General features: G+C 41.2%; 1 protein-coding gene across 1 annotated transcript; it reads right to left on the reverse strand.

The window, feature by feature from the left end:
• Nucleotides 1-51: 51 nt before the first annotated feature.
• Nucleotides 52-17,821, reverse strand: CRKL (CRK like proto-oncogene, adaptor protein). Its single transcript, XM_027696748.1, has 3 exons — nt 17,039-17,821; nt 13,425-13,887; nt 52-4,805 (listed from the first exon to the last, which is right to left on the reverse strand). Exons 1-3 carry the CDS (start codon nt 17,350-17,352, stop codon nt 4,671-4,673), a joined length of 912 nt encoding a protein of 303 aa, XP_027552549.1. The 5' UTR covers nt 17,353-17,821; the 3' UTR covers nt 52-4,670.
• Between the last annotated feature and the right edge of the window lie 879 nt (nt 17,822-18,700).

Here is an 18,700-nt window from a genome sequence, read left to right on the forward strand (position 1 = left end):
TTTCCGAAATGTAACTTGCCAAATGTGACTATTTGATGATAAGACACTATGCAGAGTTGGCTATGAATGTTTATTAACATCACATGGAAATCTGTACTCCAGAGAAGACAAACACAAGGCTGTCACCATACCTACAGAGTTCAGGGAGCCAATGCAAGCTTTGTAGGCTTCTCTTTTGCAGCAGTTGAGTGTCTGATGTTCCTCTTAAGTTTTCCTCCTATACAGGATCATCTCAAGTATCAACACCTTGTTAATGATTTAACTGAAAAGCCTTAAGTTTACTTAGTGCTACTCTTGATCTGGATTGACTAAAAAGGCAAAAGACGACCAGGATCCGGGTTCTCACTTCCAAAAGGAGACGTTTCTGATGTGTTACACCGGCACCTCTCAGCAGGGGCCAGGATGCCAGTCACTCCCCTCTCCTGCACCTGCACAGGTTACACCTTATTTACTCAATCAATAATAAGCTAAATTCAAACCATTTGCATAAATCAGTCACTCTTACAAGCACAGTCAAGGGTATCACAGTAAACAAAGGTCATGATTTCCAGACCCTTAAAAGCCTTGGCCAAAGAGCAGCGTTACATACAGTGGAGGAAGATCAGTGACGTGTCGGGCGTGAGGGTGGAGGAGACAGTGATAATCTGGATAACCAGAGATGCATCTTTTTCAGGTGAACCTCCAGAGCCCAGCAGAATAGTCTGAGAGAGGCACGAGGATGAAACAGGGAAGTATCATTCAGCCTGGCAACAGTGTTTTCTCCTGCTTAATTCTTCCTTTGATTCTGGAAAACTTCAGTTGGCACTCTGTTCACCCACAAAACAGGGCATCATAATGACAGAGTAAGGGCTTACATACTCTGCTGTTATTGTCAAGGTTTTAAGACTAAAGACAACAAATAATACTGTAAGTTGAGGCGAGTTTTATTTAGACTGTACAAACAGGGCACTGGGGAAAAAAACACAGTGGCTTGATGTTGGGACCAGTTCTATGATTTAAGTGGAGTAAGAAATTAAAAAGGCACTAATCTTAAGAAAAGACACTCCATATATTCTAAGAATATAATTCATTTAATACTGTTAATTTCATAGCACAAAAAATAAAACAAGCTATGATCCCCAAAATAAATTTTAAAAGCTTACACTTAATATTATTGCCTGAAGATCATGGTCTTTAAATTACATATTGTGTTTAAAAGTTTACACAGTGAAGACTGTCTCAAATACAAGGCCACCTTTCCCACTGCAATAATTGTATCCTTGACCCAAAACACACTTAAACACAAATAAACAGAAAATGACAACTATACAGGAACGCTTTCACTGGTCCCAAAAGGCAGTCTTTTAGGCAGGTCTCACTTTCAAAAGCAGGTAATTGAGGAAAATGCTTGAAAACTGGACTAGAAAACAAAGGCAGCCCACTCATTTCCAGGATGTTAATACAATATAAAAATTCATTTACAGGCACATGAAATGGCACAAAGAATGCTGTTTTTCCCTTTACAAAAATAATGCTCAGGCTCTTCAGAGCCTCAACCCAAACAGGATATTCCCTTTTGTTTATTCTTTCCCAATTTGTAAACAATCATGAATTAAATTAGCGCTTATCCAGTGATGGACACTGATTAAAACAGTCTTCATTTAAACTTTCAGACTGGTCAGAGGCTTCAACGTCTATATACACATGTACACAGCAGGAGGAAGCCAAGCACTAAGCCTACTGTGGCACCAGGTCATTACACCAGCTCCTAGTTCCAAAGCAAGAACAACTTTAATGGTGCATAGATTGAAGCCATCACTTGTAGGCTCTCATGCTTCATATTAAGGTTACCTTACACGCCCAAGAACATTTACACTGATAGGTTATCACTCCAATTTAAGAGGTTTCATAAAGCAACAGACAGCACACGTGTAAGCAAGCGACAAGCGATTGAGAATCCAGAGTCCTTCACAGAGAAACACACACTGATCAAATGCAGTCTTTATATGAAAATACTTGTCTCATAGTAAAATAGCCAAGACACATTTTGAAGCAAGGTTACAATCAGCTTAGGCTGGTCAGTATGCTACATTGAAACCACATTTTACATACCTGAACCACACCACTGCTACTTGGAGAAACACTGTTCATTTGTGGCCCAAAACCAGGTTAACAGAAATTTAAGAATTCTTGTCTTTGCATCAGATGCCACTACACACAAATTTTGCATAGTTTTGAAGGAAAATGTTTTGCTTTTCTGCAGAACATAATTAAACCTAAACCAACATCTGTGTTCAAAGTGTACACCTTATTCAAGGAGGGGATGAGTCGAGACATTTATTTCAGTGAAAAAAAAAAATCAGGTTAAAAGCTGTGTTCAAGATCTCAAATCTCACAGTATTTATTTACCACGCAAAGGAAGAATTCAACCATCAGTCTTCTGAAGAGCTGCCTGTAACTAGGTCAGGCCTGAAATAAGATTTCTCTGCAGCAGACTGAGTTTAGTGCAGTTTCTGTATTCAAAAGATGACTTTCAGTAGTACAATCTGTGTAGTAAACGTGTGGGTATCGTCGGGGCACAGGAAAAGCATGACCTTCTTAGTTAAGAGCTGCATAGCTTTTCTTTGCAAGACAAAATGTCAATGCCTATTGTCAAGAATTACAGCACCAAACAATTCAGTCAATGCTACTCTACTTCACAGTTAATTTGGTAGTAAAATGCTCTACAAGAACTTCTAGACTGTCAGCCACTCGATCAATACTACAGAAAACAGCTAATAGATGAACGGAGAGACTTCTTTAAAACCCGGCACTTTGAATGTCTTGTTGCAAATGCCATTTTTGCAGTTCAATGCCTTCCAGCTTAGGATCTCATGGCACTTCCATGTGAACTAAGAACAACATGCTTTTATTAGGATCAAGTAACACAAATCAACAAGAAAATGTGCTGGAGCTTAAGACAATGTTTATATCATTTGACATTTATAAGCAGGTGTTTGACGTTTCTCATTTTGCTACAACTGACAGCCTTCAAAAGTTGAAAAACGGAGGCTGCTGCTTTCCTGTAGCTTCCACACTGGACATTTGCTTTAACCAGGTTGTCTGAAAAGGGAGGTTTTCTGGTTGTAGTCTCTGCACACATGTATTCTGTTAATTCAGCATTCCATCATTTTAAAAAGAGCATTCCAGTTCACCTACAACACACATTTGAAGAAGGTGGCACAGGATTCCACTGCACCTACGCTTTGATATCCTGCACCCAGGCTCAGGATGAGCACCTGCCTGGCATGGACTGCACTTCCTGCAGCCATGTGCTCCCTGCTGTAGGTACAATTACAGCAGGATAGCTTAGGTACAGAAATAGGGAAGAAGTTGTACTGATAACAGACACCTTTGTGGCCTCCTCCAGCCTGAACACTGACTTATCACATGGGGAACCCAGGCAGCTGACTCCAATTAACCATTTTCTAGAGGATGCTGGGAGGGGGAGGGACCTGGGGCATATATAAACCAGAGCCAACTCATTTGGAAGAGTAAAAGAAACCCATGATAACATGCAGAGGACTTGGGGTACAAGCAAGGAAGAAGAGAGAAGAACAAAAGAAGATGAAAGCAGCCCTGGAAGAGAAGCACAGCAACACAGAGACACCCTGGAAAAAAAGGTACTGTGTTTGAAAAGGAGCTTTCAATGAGCTGGGGCTGGCATAGTTAGGAAACTTTGGAGAGAGCAGGGAGCCTACAGAGAAATGAATATAAAAGGTGTTTAATTGTTGAAGTAAGAGGATTTTATCAGTTATTTAGCAAGTTCTTCTGTCCTGCTCCTCTCCTACCTCTCCACACCATGGCAATCTGATCTGTCTATCAAGTAATAGATGAGCACTTCTATACTAGTAAAACTACACTTTCAACACTGCAGAAGAGCTGTATATAGACCAGGCCAAAGTGTTTTCCCCTTAAAGCTCACTTTCTACAGTTAGTGCTTGCAAAAATCATAGAAAGTCATTAAATATGTCAAAACCAGGTTACAAGTATCAAACCCTCCTAAGTTTCCTTATAAATAAATGCCTCAGCTTCAATGCAGCTCAATCAATGGTTATTTGCATTTAACACACACTGTTTCAAGAAGGTCAACAACAAGCTTAAGAGTTAACAGAAAGGAGCAGTGTCTAATACAACTGCTTAGAATACATAAGCTCCAATTATTGTCCTTTGAAGAGACCATCATTTTAAATGTACTACCTTAGGAAGGTAATTTTAAAACTAAATCTTCTTCAGTCCTAAAATTGCATTTTTGTTGTTGCTTTTTGTTGGACAGTAATACACGAGTTGCATGTTTGATCTAAGATTAGGGCTCTTCCTACTGAGCAAACTAGAAAAAGTCCATGGAAGTCTCAAGAGGAAAGGTTTTCTTCTCATACCTCTCTGCTAATATTACGGTTCAGTCTTCTCCAGCTTAAGGCCCAATAGTTTTAAAAGTGAAACTAAAACTCTGGATGATGCAACTACGGTATGAAGGTCAGGCAGTGACTTCAGTTGTATGTACTCCAAATGTATATTAAAAGAACCGTCAAACTGCAGCAAGCTGGAAAATGGGCAATGCTAGCAATGTGCCATTAAGTCATCATCCCACCTCAAACAATGCTAATGATAGCCAGGAAAATGAAGCAGCAGTGTAAATTGGGCTGAGGGAGTCATTCGTTCTCATCTGGGTTTTGAGGGTCAAATATTTTCACGTGTGTGAAGGGGAACAGCCCTTTTCGACCGTTGACTTCTCCTTCCCACTGACCATTTATATTCATCCTTGTAACCTTCACAATATCTCCAACCTGTGGGATTAGAAAAAAAAGAGAAGTTATCACACCTCTGATGCAAATCAAATGAAGAGGAATAACAAATACAAGCCCATTACAGGGAAAGAAACCTCACCCTCTTCTTGGCATAAGGTTCAATCGAAAAGTCACTTTCACTTAACTACCAGTATTTTGCTGCTAAACACGATAATGTTGTCTGTGTATTTCCCAGAATATATGTATATTTACATATACTCCAAATGTAGATTTACCAATAGAAAGACAAATTACAAAACTACACCTTTTCCTATAGAAAGCCTTGCAGCTTTATGCAACAGTATCTTTAGCTTAGATGCAAATTAACATCACTAAAGCTTCCATCAGTGATGAGACTCAACATCCATTCAAAAGAGCACAGTACTTGTACTGGTTTTAGCAGGAAATTTAGTTTTTCAAAGAAAGATTCCTAAGGCAAAGGAAACCACTACCTGAAGTTTTAGTTCTGATTAACATAGTCTGAGAACCTTCTGTAGTTTCTAAAATAATGGTACAGTTCTAAAGCAGGCAAAAGCAATCTCAAACCTCTCTGTTTTAGTATTAGATATAAAGATTCTAGCTTTATTTGTTGTTTTCACCTCTACTTCCTGCCGAAGGATTTGACACAGGAATGATGACATGTCAAGTCTTTCCTACCATAACTGTCTCTTCCTGTCTGGCAGTGAAAGATGAGAGAAGCCTAAACTATGATTGAGCAAGGAACATCGGCCTACATGATGATGTTATACTCTTATTGTTCAATACCTGTATTTAATTTGGATTAGGCCAATTTAGAAAGCAAAATATCCCATCTGACAAGCAGCATTTAAGATGAGCTAAATGCTCATTCTCAGATGCTTCAGGACAGCTGAACACGTGGTCTCTTGCAGCAGCTCTCTAACTTTCCCCCTCCCTTCCTGTTTACTTAATTGACTCTATGTGGTAACGATAGTAAATATTAGAAAACTGACATTATCAGCTAAGAACTAATTTCACAAAAAGTAGAACCAGCCTATGACCAAGGGCCAACAGTTCATAAGTTTCTTTCCCAAACTAGGTTCAAGCTCTTTTTAGCTGAGTCTCAGTTACCAAACTACTGCTATGAAATTCAAAGGAAACTAGCTTTAATCTTCTTATTTAAGGAAAAAAATAGACTTTAATTTCGATACAGTATGTATAACCATTTGTCTACACTATCTAAATAGTATTAAAATTCAGAATAGATGCAGATAGGCCCTTGGCCAAGGTCCTTAAACTAAAATCTTTCAGGTAAGACCTATGTACTTTATGTTAAACTAAAACCCACTAGTTTATAAAACAGTGTGCATGTCCCTAGATGATTTGAAGCCCTTTAAACCGGTTACCATTACTCCAATAGATATTTTTTGAAGATCACTCAGGAGCAAGAATCCTCAAGTGAAATTTAAGATACTACAAAAAACTCCTTGCCAGTCAGTCACTCAGTGTTACATCTCTTACAATATAGTTTGTCCAACTTTGGAACTACTTCTAGAGATTTAGGCTTTATGTTGCATGTTAGAATAAAGCTAGACATTTAAGCAAAATGTGCTGCTCTGCCTTCTCTATTTTTTTTTCCACTATTTGGGTTGTTTGTGTCCTGTCTACCCCCCCAAATCTGAGACTATCACTTGGAACCATTGTAATCTTGCACTTCTGAGAGAGGAGAAAACTCTCTGAACTCCCATGAGTTCTTAGGATATAACTGAGACTACATTACTTTTTTAAATGGACATTTTTATTTATGCTGTTCCTAAACTCAAACATGAAGCCAGCATATATAGGATGAAGTAGCTGAACACTACCCATGATAGTCAGCACGTACACACAGCATTAACCTGACCGGTTTTCATCTCTGCAGGGCCTGCTGCAGCTTGCTTTAATTGTGCATTTGCTAAAAAGCATGATTTGTCAGACTTCTCACCAAATAGAAAGGCTAAAGAAAGCTTTAAATAGTAACAAGATGACCTAAACAGGAACCCACTGAATGTCTCTTTAGGAAAAGGCTGATAATATCTATAAATACTCAGTGTTACATCGCTACATTTAAATAACCCTTGAAGACAGATCTAAGTTCCAAGTTTTAGACCAAATTGAAGAAGATGCAGCCAACTTCACACCAGTTAAAAGCTAACAGGAAATTGCATTTACAGCAGACCATAAACCCAATCCACCCTCAAACCCTTTAATATTAAAAATAATCTCTAGTATAGTGGATCAAAAACATGGACCTGCATTTTCTGGGAATCTGACAATGTAATTCTGTTCATGTGCTGTAGAGTTCAATTCATTATTCATTTTGAAGCTCTAGAAAATTTGGCTCTGAATGATTTCACAGCATGAATAGGTTTGGGAGCCTTACTTCAGCTGAGTGAAAAAAATATTTACAATATGTCTCTTATTGCATTGCAACAAACTGCCATGTAGATTAGGGATGTAAAATGTCCTTTACGCTGTTGGGTAGGCAAAGCTATATATATATACACACATATATATATGTATTTATACATCAGCATCTGCCACTAAAGAGCTGGCTGACAAAAGCTACTCAAAAAATACTCCTATATGCCAAGAACCACTGGAATACTATATTAGTTTGCAATAACTTTATATTATTTTTGATTTTTTTTTTTAATGAAAGCTTCTGAATATCATCTTGTGTGATATTATCTCAAAAATGCAGTTTCCCTGAGAAGGCTAGATGAAACAGCATGCTGAAGTGAGATTTTTGGAGCAGGAACCTTGATTTCATGATAGAGTAACTTATGGATCTTATGTTAAAGACCTTCATTTTGGCAACGTTGAGAAGAATTTGGTCAAGTAATCCCTCTATGTATTTTCCCCCAAAATATTAAGTAAAAGCAGTATTTGGTAAGTGCTTAATAAAGCATCTATAATATTGGGGTGCAATCTCCCACTAAAATTATTTAACACACTACTTTTTGCAGAGAGTGTTCTAAGGCAGTCAGAGGGATTGTCTTATGATTAGGCACAGGACAGAGTCAGGAGACCTGGTTCTATTCTCATCTCTGCCACAAACTTCCTGTATGACTCTGGACAGCTCATGGCCCTTATCTATAAATGAGGATAACGCTTCCGTAGACTCAGCATCTCTCAGGTTAATCCAGTTGTAAAGCACACAAGCATCACTGGATGGAAGCATCACTGCTGAAATGAGTAATTCTTCTGAAATGCAGCCTTTGGTTACACCCAAATGATAAAATCAGAACGTATTTTAGATAGCATCTTTCATTATGTCCTTGTTAGAGCATGAATTCAAAGCCCTGGGGAAACACGAGCTGTGGAACATGCCAGTCAGAAAGGTTACTTCATTCACTCCAGACTCTTCCATACCTGTTTCCCATTTGTAGCTGATTCATACTCTACAAAATGCCATTTTAGTGACACAGTCAACCAATTCAATGAATTTTACAGATATTCCAACAATTGTATGTTAACAGTTCTATGGCTCATAGAGTTCTGTAACGTAAGTTCAAGGAGATAAAAATGCATTAAAACTCTAAATCATTCTTTGAGCCCGCTGGGTCAATACTACAGAAAACACTGGAATCTATGGGGTGATGAATCTCAGTCATTATACTAATTAGCGTCACACCTCACCTTCTTTGTTAACACTAAAGTTAGTACCAAAACCAACAGAGAAGAACAAACAAGAGACACTGAGAAACTACCTGAAATCCCATTGTCCCTAAAAGGTATGAAGCTACACAAAAGAGGCAGAATCCAGCCACTCTGCAAACAGGACAAAGAGACACTGAAGGCACTGGTGCTTTATGCATCGGAAGATCCAAGAAACCAACAGGCTGAAAGCACAGCTTAATCTTCCTTCACTTCTGATGTTCTGTGCCAGAAGAAAATAGCTGATGCCCAAACCAGAGAATCAAATGGTTCAGAGGAAAGACCTTCTATTCTTGAGACATGAAAAGAGGCCAAAGGACAGCACAGAAATGTGGAAGTCCTAGATGCTATTAATCTGGCCTCACCTAGGAACAGAGTAAAACAAAGGAACTTTGCATTTCACCTAGAGCTAGGAAAACAGTCAGAGTAGGGGTTGCAGCACTGGAAAAGTGCTGCTTTTCATTAAATGATAGCAGCTTGTCTCCCTTAGATTAAGCCACCTGTCATGATTGTACAGAATTTGGAGAGCTCACTTTCAATTCAATAGTTAAAACAACTAAAGTTCCCCAATCAACCCTTCAGAAGTACAGGCTCAATATTTTGCTTAAAATCCAGACCTTGTGGGTTAGATGCATTTTAATCTTTAATACAGCAATACTCAGTTTTCTTGGCTAGAGAAAAACACAATGCTTGTTGTCTACTTAAAGAAGTAGCCTAATTTCCTAATTAAGAAAGTTCTCCTACTAGCACATTTTGGCCTACTTCTCTCAACTTTCCTTTGAAGAGGGAAAAAGTTAACTGTAACCTAATTGTAACAAGCTCAAGAGAAATATTGTAAGTCAGTTATATAATTATAAACGGTGACAGGTTAACTTTGTATAGCAAACACACATGTATATGATCGATACATCATGAAAAGATAAACTCTTAACAGTATAATGCTGGCACAGGGCTACAAAAACCTATCATTAATATAAAACTTTGCTATAAAAATATAGTGCAACTCTTGTTTAAAAAAATCTCTGATTCCAAAACACTGTCATGTTAAGTCTGGAGATGAACTCTAGGACTGTTCCTGTCTTCAAAATTGTCTATGACACTTATTAGAGCTCTTGCAATTTATTTAAGAACCATTCTTTAAACATGTGACAGGTATAAATCTAGTGGCTGCTGCTGATCTCCCATTTTCTGGTCCCTTTTGCCATTTTGTTCCATTTTACAAGTGAATTTGGAATTTGTTGTTCATGTCCTGGTTTGAGCTTGTCAGTTTAGAAAAAAGCTTTGTTAGCATATTATTACTAACAGGCTGGCTATAGGACTGCTACTAGTTATTAAATGCTGGGAAACTTCCAGGTAGACTTTGCTGCTCTGTATCACAGTGACAGTGGCAGAGCTTCTGCTCTTACAAAATTCATCACCTTCTTCAACTGCTATTCCCATATGATATGACCTTTGAACATAAGATTGCCCTCCTAGTTTTCCACAGCAAAGCAGGACTGAAGAACAGCAGTACATAACCCCATAAGGCAGAGTTCTAGTCCCAGTAAACACAGGACACTATCCCTGTCCTTCATATCCCTTCCTCTACAGCACCAGAAAGGAAGGAAACAGCTTCTTGGCTTAAAGCACCCAAGTAAAGAAACAGATCTGGGTCATTGGCTGTTGTGCTTTTCAGTTGTGTGGTTGGAGTTCTTTTATTTTTATTTTGTGGTTTGGTTGTTTGGTGGTCTGGTTTTTGGTTGTTCTTTTGTTTTTTTTTTAATGCAGTATCCATGAAAATTCTACATATATTAGTAATAAAGTTAGTTGTAGTGAGAAACTATGGACTTCATTTAATTAAAAGCATTAAATCTGAACTGCCAAGGTAACTAACTCAACTGACAAGAGCATACATAAATCTTAGAAATTCATGTAATTTATCAGAGGCTTTAATTGTTCCCTAGTGCAGATAGATGCCTAAAGTATGTACCACCAGCTGTAAGCTTTGAGATAGTAGCTATACTTGAAACCACCATTTTAGCATATAAACAGATTATAATTTAATTTTTTATTTTAGAGAATAAAAGTAGAGTATATAATGCAGTAGGATCTAGTCAACACAGACATTAGTCACTTCAATAATACCAATAGTGTTACCCAGAGAGGTTGTTAACTCCCCATCTCTGGACGTGTTCAAGGCCAAGCTGGACAGAGCTTGGAGCAACCTGGTCTAATGGAAGGTGTCCCTGCCCATGGCAGGGGGTTGGAACAAGATGATCTTTAAGGTCCCTTCCAACCCAAACCATTCTGTGATTCTATATGAATGCTAAATAAATGTAGCCCAGCAGTAATAAATGCCCTAGTACCTAGTATCCTACAGAAACAACATTGTAGTTGCTCTTAAACTGTCACACTTTAAATACAATTTAAAAGCTGAACACTCCCTTGTTATCTACAGATTTTCTGTAGAACAGTCACTTTACATTTTTCATGTGAGAAATTTAAATAAATAAATAAAAATAGTATACTTTGCTTACAAAACAAACTTCTCTATAACAGGCTGGCTATGAATTTTTACCTTTTCTTGAAGAGAAATTCTGTCAGCTTATGTAAGCAATAGTGTACAATAGAAAAATTGGACCTGCAAGCAGGGAGCTTGTCCCATTTTCAAGCTGAACCCAGGAGAATGACATCCCTCCACTTAAAAGGAAGTCAAGCATTACTATGCAATAGCTTTATTTACTCCAGATGGTATTCTCTTCCTTTTAAGTACTGTCTGTGTGCTGACCACACAGGGCTAGAGCCAGCAAACAGATATTTTGCTCCCATATTGTTTTGTCAGTTTAAATGAGATTGCACAATCAGGAACCATGTAATTATACTAACAAGGTGTGCTACCTGTACAAGCTGGGCTTCCATTTAGAGTACACTTATACTAAGGTAGAGTATGTCAAATACTATTCTTATGAAAGAACACCATGAACTTTCTTCCCCAGGACATTCCCATAACCTGTTCTTTGTCTAACACAAGCTACTTTCAGTGGTCTTACAAAACAGAAGCTTCAAATGGTTTAGATTATTTAGTGATGTGTAGAGCCCTGACAAGGCTGAGATTAAATATATCATCACAGCCCTGCAGGTGTTTGGCAACCTGAAGGAAGATCATGAAAAGATGAATGTGCTTTTCTTTAAGAATAGTCCGTGTGACAAAAAAGTTCCCTATGCATGGATAGGTAGGGAGAAGCTGTAATCACTGATTTCAATGAAAATATGGATCAGTTCCAAGAATTCTGCTTCTGAAGCTCTTGAGAAGCCACAGTGTGGATAAGGTGCACTTGCAAAAAAACCCAGACTGCATGGGAAGACAAAAAGGCATGAGGCAATAAGTAATTATTGGATGAGAAGAATCTCTCAAACAAAACTTCAGCAATTTGAAGGTTCAAAACAAGTCAAACCTATGTGTTGGTCAGAGAATTAATCCTACTGGTATCCTAGAGTGGCTAAATTGACAGGATTAACTAGTTCACCTAAAGAGCAAGTCAGAAAGGTCTATTTGGGGACAACTTTCCAAGTGGCTCTGCCACCCTGGAGCAATGCAAGTTCCCTGAAGTAATTCCATGACACATTGATAACATAACCAAATCAATCGCTTGCCTTGCTTTGCTTTCAGAAGCATAAGTAGTTTTGGCAGGAATCTTCTGTACAGTGCAACTGGCAGCGAATTTACACTTTGTTCTATGATAATTTTCACACACTGTTCACAAACAACAAGCTGCTAGATTTCATAAGACACAAAGAAAACCCAGTTATATATATTTAACTTTTAACCCCATAAGAGTAATCACCTGTAGAAGTCTTACAAATGCAGGAGGAAAAAACACTTAGGGTGAGTATTGTGAATAACTGGAAGTCACAAATATAACCTTTCAAATTTCAGTCCAAAGTATCAACCATAGGTAACAGCTTTAATTTGCAAAGTGACTGAGAAAAAGCAACAGGAAAAGTTCAAAAGTATTTTTAAAACCACTATTTTACTTGCTAAAATGTTGTTGCTTCCTATGCTTGTTTCCTTGCATTTGTTCATTGAAGGTATTGCAACACACTCAGATTTAGCCTTGGACACCAGCATTTTTTCCAGAGGGGATACTTTTTAACTATGGGTTAATAATCTAAATGTAAAAGTAACAGTCTCAATGTTTTGGATATAGCTTTACAAAACGTATTCCAATCCATCATTTACTTCAGTTAAACTAACACTGTAACACGTATTCTTTACTATTTACAGACTAAAGCTTTAAAATCTTAAAGATATCCCTAATAAAAATAAAATAAAAAATGCTTTGGCAAGCACAGGAACTTCCAGCACAACTTTAGAGGTTACACTACACTCCTTCATCTGACCTCCTCGTCCCTAGTTTAGGTCTTAAGGTGTCTCAAATTCTGCTTTTTCAAAAGTAAAAGGGACTGAAGTATTTCTTGTATATTCTGCTCAGATTTCAGCTCTTAGTATGAGACCAAGTGCATCTCACACATAGTCTTTCTGATCCTCAGCTGTATCAGCAATCCTTACCTTTCTCTGAAGGATGCCAGTTCTCAATCTGGAACACTGCAGTGATTAATGAAACATCTCTTTCCTTCTCCAAGATCAGGTGGAGAAGCAAAGTCATCCTCTGACTAGCACTTACTTCCACAGCAGCATGTGTACACTCCACTACCCTTGTAACATTTGAACTGTTGAACAAGCAAGGGAGGGAAAATACAGGTCCTGAAGCTACTGACTTGGTCACTTTTCTCGAAGGAAGTGGTATAGATGAAGCAATTTTTGTAGATGTTTCTTCAGACTGTGACCTAACTTGTCAGTCCCTCGACATAACTCAGCAGATTCCATACAAACTCGGCCACAACGGCTTCACCCCTGACAATTTTTAGTTTCTTCTTTTACAAGGCAACTGAAAACCTTAAGACTTGAGAGGAAAAACTTACCTCTAATGCCAGTGCAGTCTTGTCATAAGCACAGGGTACTCTCTTTTGGATAGCTTTGGCATAGACTGGTCCGTTCTGTGTTGATGGCAGAGGATTGATCACTGCTCCGGGTGTACTGGATACTGAGGGAAGGGGACTTGCAGTTTGAGGCTGAGCATAAGCGTGGGCAGGTTCTGGAATACCATAACTGTTGGAATTCCTGTTTCCATGCTTCCCAATGGAAGATCTGACTAGCTTTTCTACATAAGGAACAGGAATCATCCCAATCCGACCATCCTTGTTTCTGGCGCTCCACCACTGTTCTTCTGGCTTCTCCACAATTACCAGTATCTCACCCTTTTTAAATGGAAGATCCTCGGCATCATTGCCAGGAAAGTCATAGAGAGTCCGAACATACTCCACATTTTCTTCTGCAGTGGACATAGCAGGGGCAGATCCAGATCCCATGGGTGGACTTGGATACCTAAGTGTAAAGAAGACTTGGTAAAAGTGATGGCTACTGGTTTGTGTTTCCAGTAACAAAGCCAAGTACCGGTTTTACAGCAGGAGCATCAATTAGAGAATTACTTATTCAGCTTTGTAATGAAAGTATTGGCTTGGTAGCACTGTGAGGCATTTCATGAGTAACTTGTGCTCTCAAGTAATTACTTAAATATCCAAATTAGCTACTCCAGAAACCCAATAAAAATCTATCACAGATGTAGAGAACAGGGAGAAATAATGCAAAATCTTCATTCTCCTGTTCTGGGTTGTTGTGAGGACCTTTGAGCAGAGTAAAGTTAAATCTATAGCTTCAGTTATGACAGGCATGAGAGAGAAAACAAATAAAAATCATTTGGATGACTGGGGTGGAAGGTCCACAAAAATGTAGCAGTGAATCTCTCCAAGAGCCCCCCCACCCCACCCGAAATCGCCCAAATGATTTGTTTGATTTTGACTACAGCATCCACTTCTAGAGACTTTACTAACTCTGAATGCCAGACTTGAGGCACCATAGTGGAAAAACAGAACAAAAGTATGACATATTCATAAAAGACAGTATGAAACACTTGCATCCACTAGTAAGAAAGGAGTAAGGAAAAAAAAGCTAGCCTTCTAGAAATATTCCATTGCCTTGTTAATCATAGTATTATCTTTACTTTATTCGCATAATTGTTTATTATTATGTCCATCATATGTCAAATACAGTCACTTTGTTGTCTGTACTGGCCATCAAATGAGACTATTTTCCCTGCAATGTATTTCCATCCTAAATGTTATACATTTTATTCAAAGCAGCTGTCAGAAATCTTAACGGATATAGGCCACAGCAGATACTTATTATCTAAGATATGATAGCAAGAATGCATGTCATTAGCCTACTTCAATTCTTTTCTGCTACTTGCAAAATACGATGGAATTCAAATCCCTATGATTTTTGCACGATATGCCAGAAGCCCTGAACAGAAAGATATTCAATCTTTCAGACACCCTGCTGCAGTCAAAGAGGGGGGAGAGAGAGAACCCTTTAGGGAGCAGTCACTCTGCATAAGGAAGAGCTCAGGAACATCTGTAATGATGGTCACAGAGACACAAAACAAATAGGAAGTTTAAAACAATCTATTTTCAACTGTTTAAAAGTTTGAAATGTCGTCATATTTGAGATCTAAAAGTACTGCATGGCTCTATACAACAAACTGCTTAATTCTACTGCTAAAACCACCTTTCAGGTTGTACTCTATGACATTAAAAGAATGAGCAGCTTTCAAAAGCACAAGCATCTGAGTGCAATGAAAATTCCAGAGAAATAAGAATTAGCATAACAGTTCTGAAGCATATACCTGTCCACCCCTATTCTAAATCTAGTCCATTAACTAAAAATAAAATAAAAAGAAATACGGAAATGCCACCTCTCATCCTCCCTCTTGCAGCAGGAAGTCTCCTTTGAACAGAATTTCAAACCATCAACCACGTCACTGATTTTTCTAAAAAGAGGTTTAACAAAAATCATGCTAAGGAAAACCACCTAGTTGATCCTTATAAAAAAAGCCTGTCAGTTCACAGCAGGTTGGGTCCCATCTGTCTGTGCTGGGAAGAACAATAAGCAATTGAAACCTTGAAAATAAGGTGGTACTAAAATGTTCACAGAACATTTCACCCAGGACTCCTAACAAATACCAAGTGAGCAAGTGAAATCAGTTTTCAAATGCTTTGAGAAAGCCAAGTCAGCCATGGTCATAAATGATTGAGTTTTTTCATCAAGAAAGGTACAAGAGTATCCAGGTTCAGAGAACAGAGATAAGCATAAAGATTGCTTCAGTGTAAGACTTCTTTGCTCCCAACTGTCCACAAGTTTAAGCATGCACATAACACTGGGCAGCTCCAGTTAAGCATTCCTGCAATGGTGAAAGTGATATTTTTTTCACCTCCCCATCTTTCTAGCCACAGTCACTACACAGAAAACTTGTGAGCAGCTTGAAGAGTTCTTAAAGCTAGTGCTTTCTGTCACATCCTGCTCATCACCTGATAGCTTCTCAGAAAGACTTCTGACCACTTGAGTTTTTTCAACTTGACAAGCTATTGTCAACCTTTGACAAGTTACTGATTGTCATTAACTACTGGTCTATGCCAAGGTTAAATTGTGATTATAAACCTCAAAGTTATTCTTCCCCCCCAAGAACTTACTAATCTGCAAAACATAATAAGATTTTAAAATACAGAATTTAGAAGTGAACCAATCTGAATTTCTCTTTTTAATTTGTCACTACTTTTCTAGTTTTTATTTCTCTTCACTCTATCCAGGAAGCCCAAAAGCTTTGAAATAAGATACTGAGAGAGGCTTTATTAATTAAAAATAAGGAGTATGTTCTAGGGTTTTTGATAAGCTGTTTACTGATGCAGGTTGCAGGTATGTCCCATGCTGGGAACAGGACAAAGAAGGAACTCATAGCCAAGTCACATTTTCCCATCCTCCTAGAACAGCATTTCTCAGAGTATGCAGATATAGGTGAAAAGTGACATAACCAAACTGTGAGAAATAAATGCTTTACATTTTTCTGGGGTGGGAATGCCACTCTAGGAGTTTGGGAAATGCTGTTCTAGAATGTATTAATGCTGACATAACAGGGTGAAGCAGCCTAATCACATAAAGGCCTGTTCTATTGTAATCAGTGTGGATACAGGGGCAGACAACAAATTAAGCTCCGAGGCTGTACTTCAATCCCTGAGAAGACGGGTGAACCAGCTTCTCAACCATCCTTGGAACAGAAAGACAATACCACCAGGGTAACACAGAAAGGGTGACGTTCTTCGGCACGACCACACCCTCTTGCAAGGCAATTATAGACAGTGGTACAGAGTTACACAGTACCTTTACACATCTACACGTACTGTAGGGACAGGGCCGCTGCGTTATGTGGATGATTTGACTGAAAGAACAACCCGTAATGGTCAGCGAGAGCCAGAGCCTTAAGAAGGCCCAGTATTAGAAAAAAATGTTTCCTTAGTACACATAGTATACCCACTGTCAGGATCTCGGAGCTACTCGGCTGGACTATGACACCTTTATAGGTCTCGCCTGGTGCCAGTTGGAGCAAAGGTGGCGGTGGGGGGGGCGAGGGCAGGGCGGCACTCACCTGGGCGCGGGCTCGATGAGGGTGGTGGTGTCCAGGTAGTGGATCTTGTAGAACTCCAGCAGGGCGGGCAGGTGCTCGAACTCCTGGTCGCCGATCTTAAAGCGGCGGTTGGGCAAGGAGTTGATGATGTAGTGGGAAACGCGGGAGTTCTCGGACACCGAGAGGACATAATCGCCCGGGCAGGTGGACGAGTCCCGCACCAGGAACATGCCGTGCCGCTGCCCCTGCAGCCGCGTCTGCGCCTCCGCCCGGGACACCGGGCCCACGTACCAGCTGGAGCGGTCCGACGAATCGAAACGAGCGGCGGAGGACATGGCTCCGGCCGGGGAAGGGGAAGGGAGGGGAGGAAGGAAGGTGAGGAGCCCGAAGGCCCAGGCAGAGGAAGAGACTCGGAGAAGGGAAGGCCTGGGCAGAGAGGCCTGGGAGGCGGCGCGGGCAGGGGGCGAGGGGGAAAGCGGCTCGTGCCCAGCCCAGGAGAGAGGAAACCCAGGGAAAAGGGGAGAAGGAAGCTCCGCGCCGCCGGAGGCGGAGGGCCGAGGAGCGGCTGGGGTGGGGCTGGCCAGACGCGGCGCTCAGGGCCCCCGAGTCTCCCTCAGCGGCGGGGTGTGCAGGGCATCCTTCCCGCCTCTCTCAGGCCTGTGGCGGGCCCGGCCAGGCGGGTTGGCGAAGAACAGCGGCGGGCGGCACGGGCAGGCGGCGAGCGGAGCCGGCGCGGGGCGGGACGGGGGAGGCAGAAGAGCCGGGCGCCGCGTCCTCCCGCGGGTTCCCTCCCCTCGCGAGCCAAGCACCAAAATGGCGGCGGCGCCGGGCGGCGGGAGCGCTCCCAGACACCGCCCCGCGCACGCGCCATGGCGGCGGCAGCGCGGGGCCGCGCCCGCCCCGGGGCCGGGCTGAGGGCGGTGGTGGCGGGACGGGGACTCGGTGCCCCGTCCTGGCGTTCAGGGCACAGGGAGAGTCCTCCTTCCACAGTTCCCCGGGCTGGAGTCACTTAGACCTTCCCGGCGCGCCCCCGGCCGGGGTGAGCGAACGTGCGCTGAGTGAGGCAGGGGTGGCCCCGTGCCCACCGCAGCCCCTCACAGGGCAGGGCTCCCTCGGTGCTGCAGGCGCGCTTTGGCGCAGGTCACCCACAAAAACTGCCCAGCTCTTGGTCTTAAGACATCTGAGGGGGACCCTCCATCTTCTGCCCATCCCTGTCTCGGCACATCCTCCCTCCTCGGTGCCGCCCGGTCCCAGGCTTTCCCCTCTTCGCCTCGGTGCCCCCAGGCACCGTGCGGTTCCCTTCCGTCCGGGGTCTCTCCTGCTTCCTCCCCTCCGCACTCCTGGATCTGAGCGGTGACAGCACCCTGACCCCAGGCGGTTTGGAGACAGACATCGCCTCCCCTGAGGTTTTGGTCTTTAACTAGTTAATTTTTTTTTTTGTAAGGAACAAAACGGACCGCCGTGATAAGCATCTCTGATCTCGAGATAATTTCCTACGTGCTCCAAGAGGCCGTTTCCTGCCTCTTTATAGCCTTGTTCCCAGATAACGGGGTCAAAGCCCTGTCTGGCTCGGGCGGGAGGGAAGATGGTGTCGCAGCCGCTGAGGAGGAAGGAAGCCCCGGAAAGGACTCAGCAGGGCTCGGGCAGCACTAGGCGCCTGGTGGGGATGAGCTGTTTGAATTT

This window comes from Neopelma chrysocephalum, unplaced genomic scaffold (assembly GCF_003984885.1).
Source record: "Neopelma chrysocephalum unplaced genomic scaffold, ASM398488v2 Primary Assembly neopelma1_116, whole genome shotgun sequence".
Classification (NCBI taxonomy): Eukaryota; Metazoa; Chordata; class Aves; order Passeriformes; family Pipridae; genus Neopelma; species Neopelma chrysocephalum.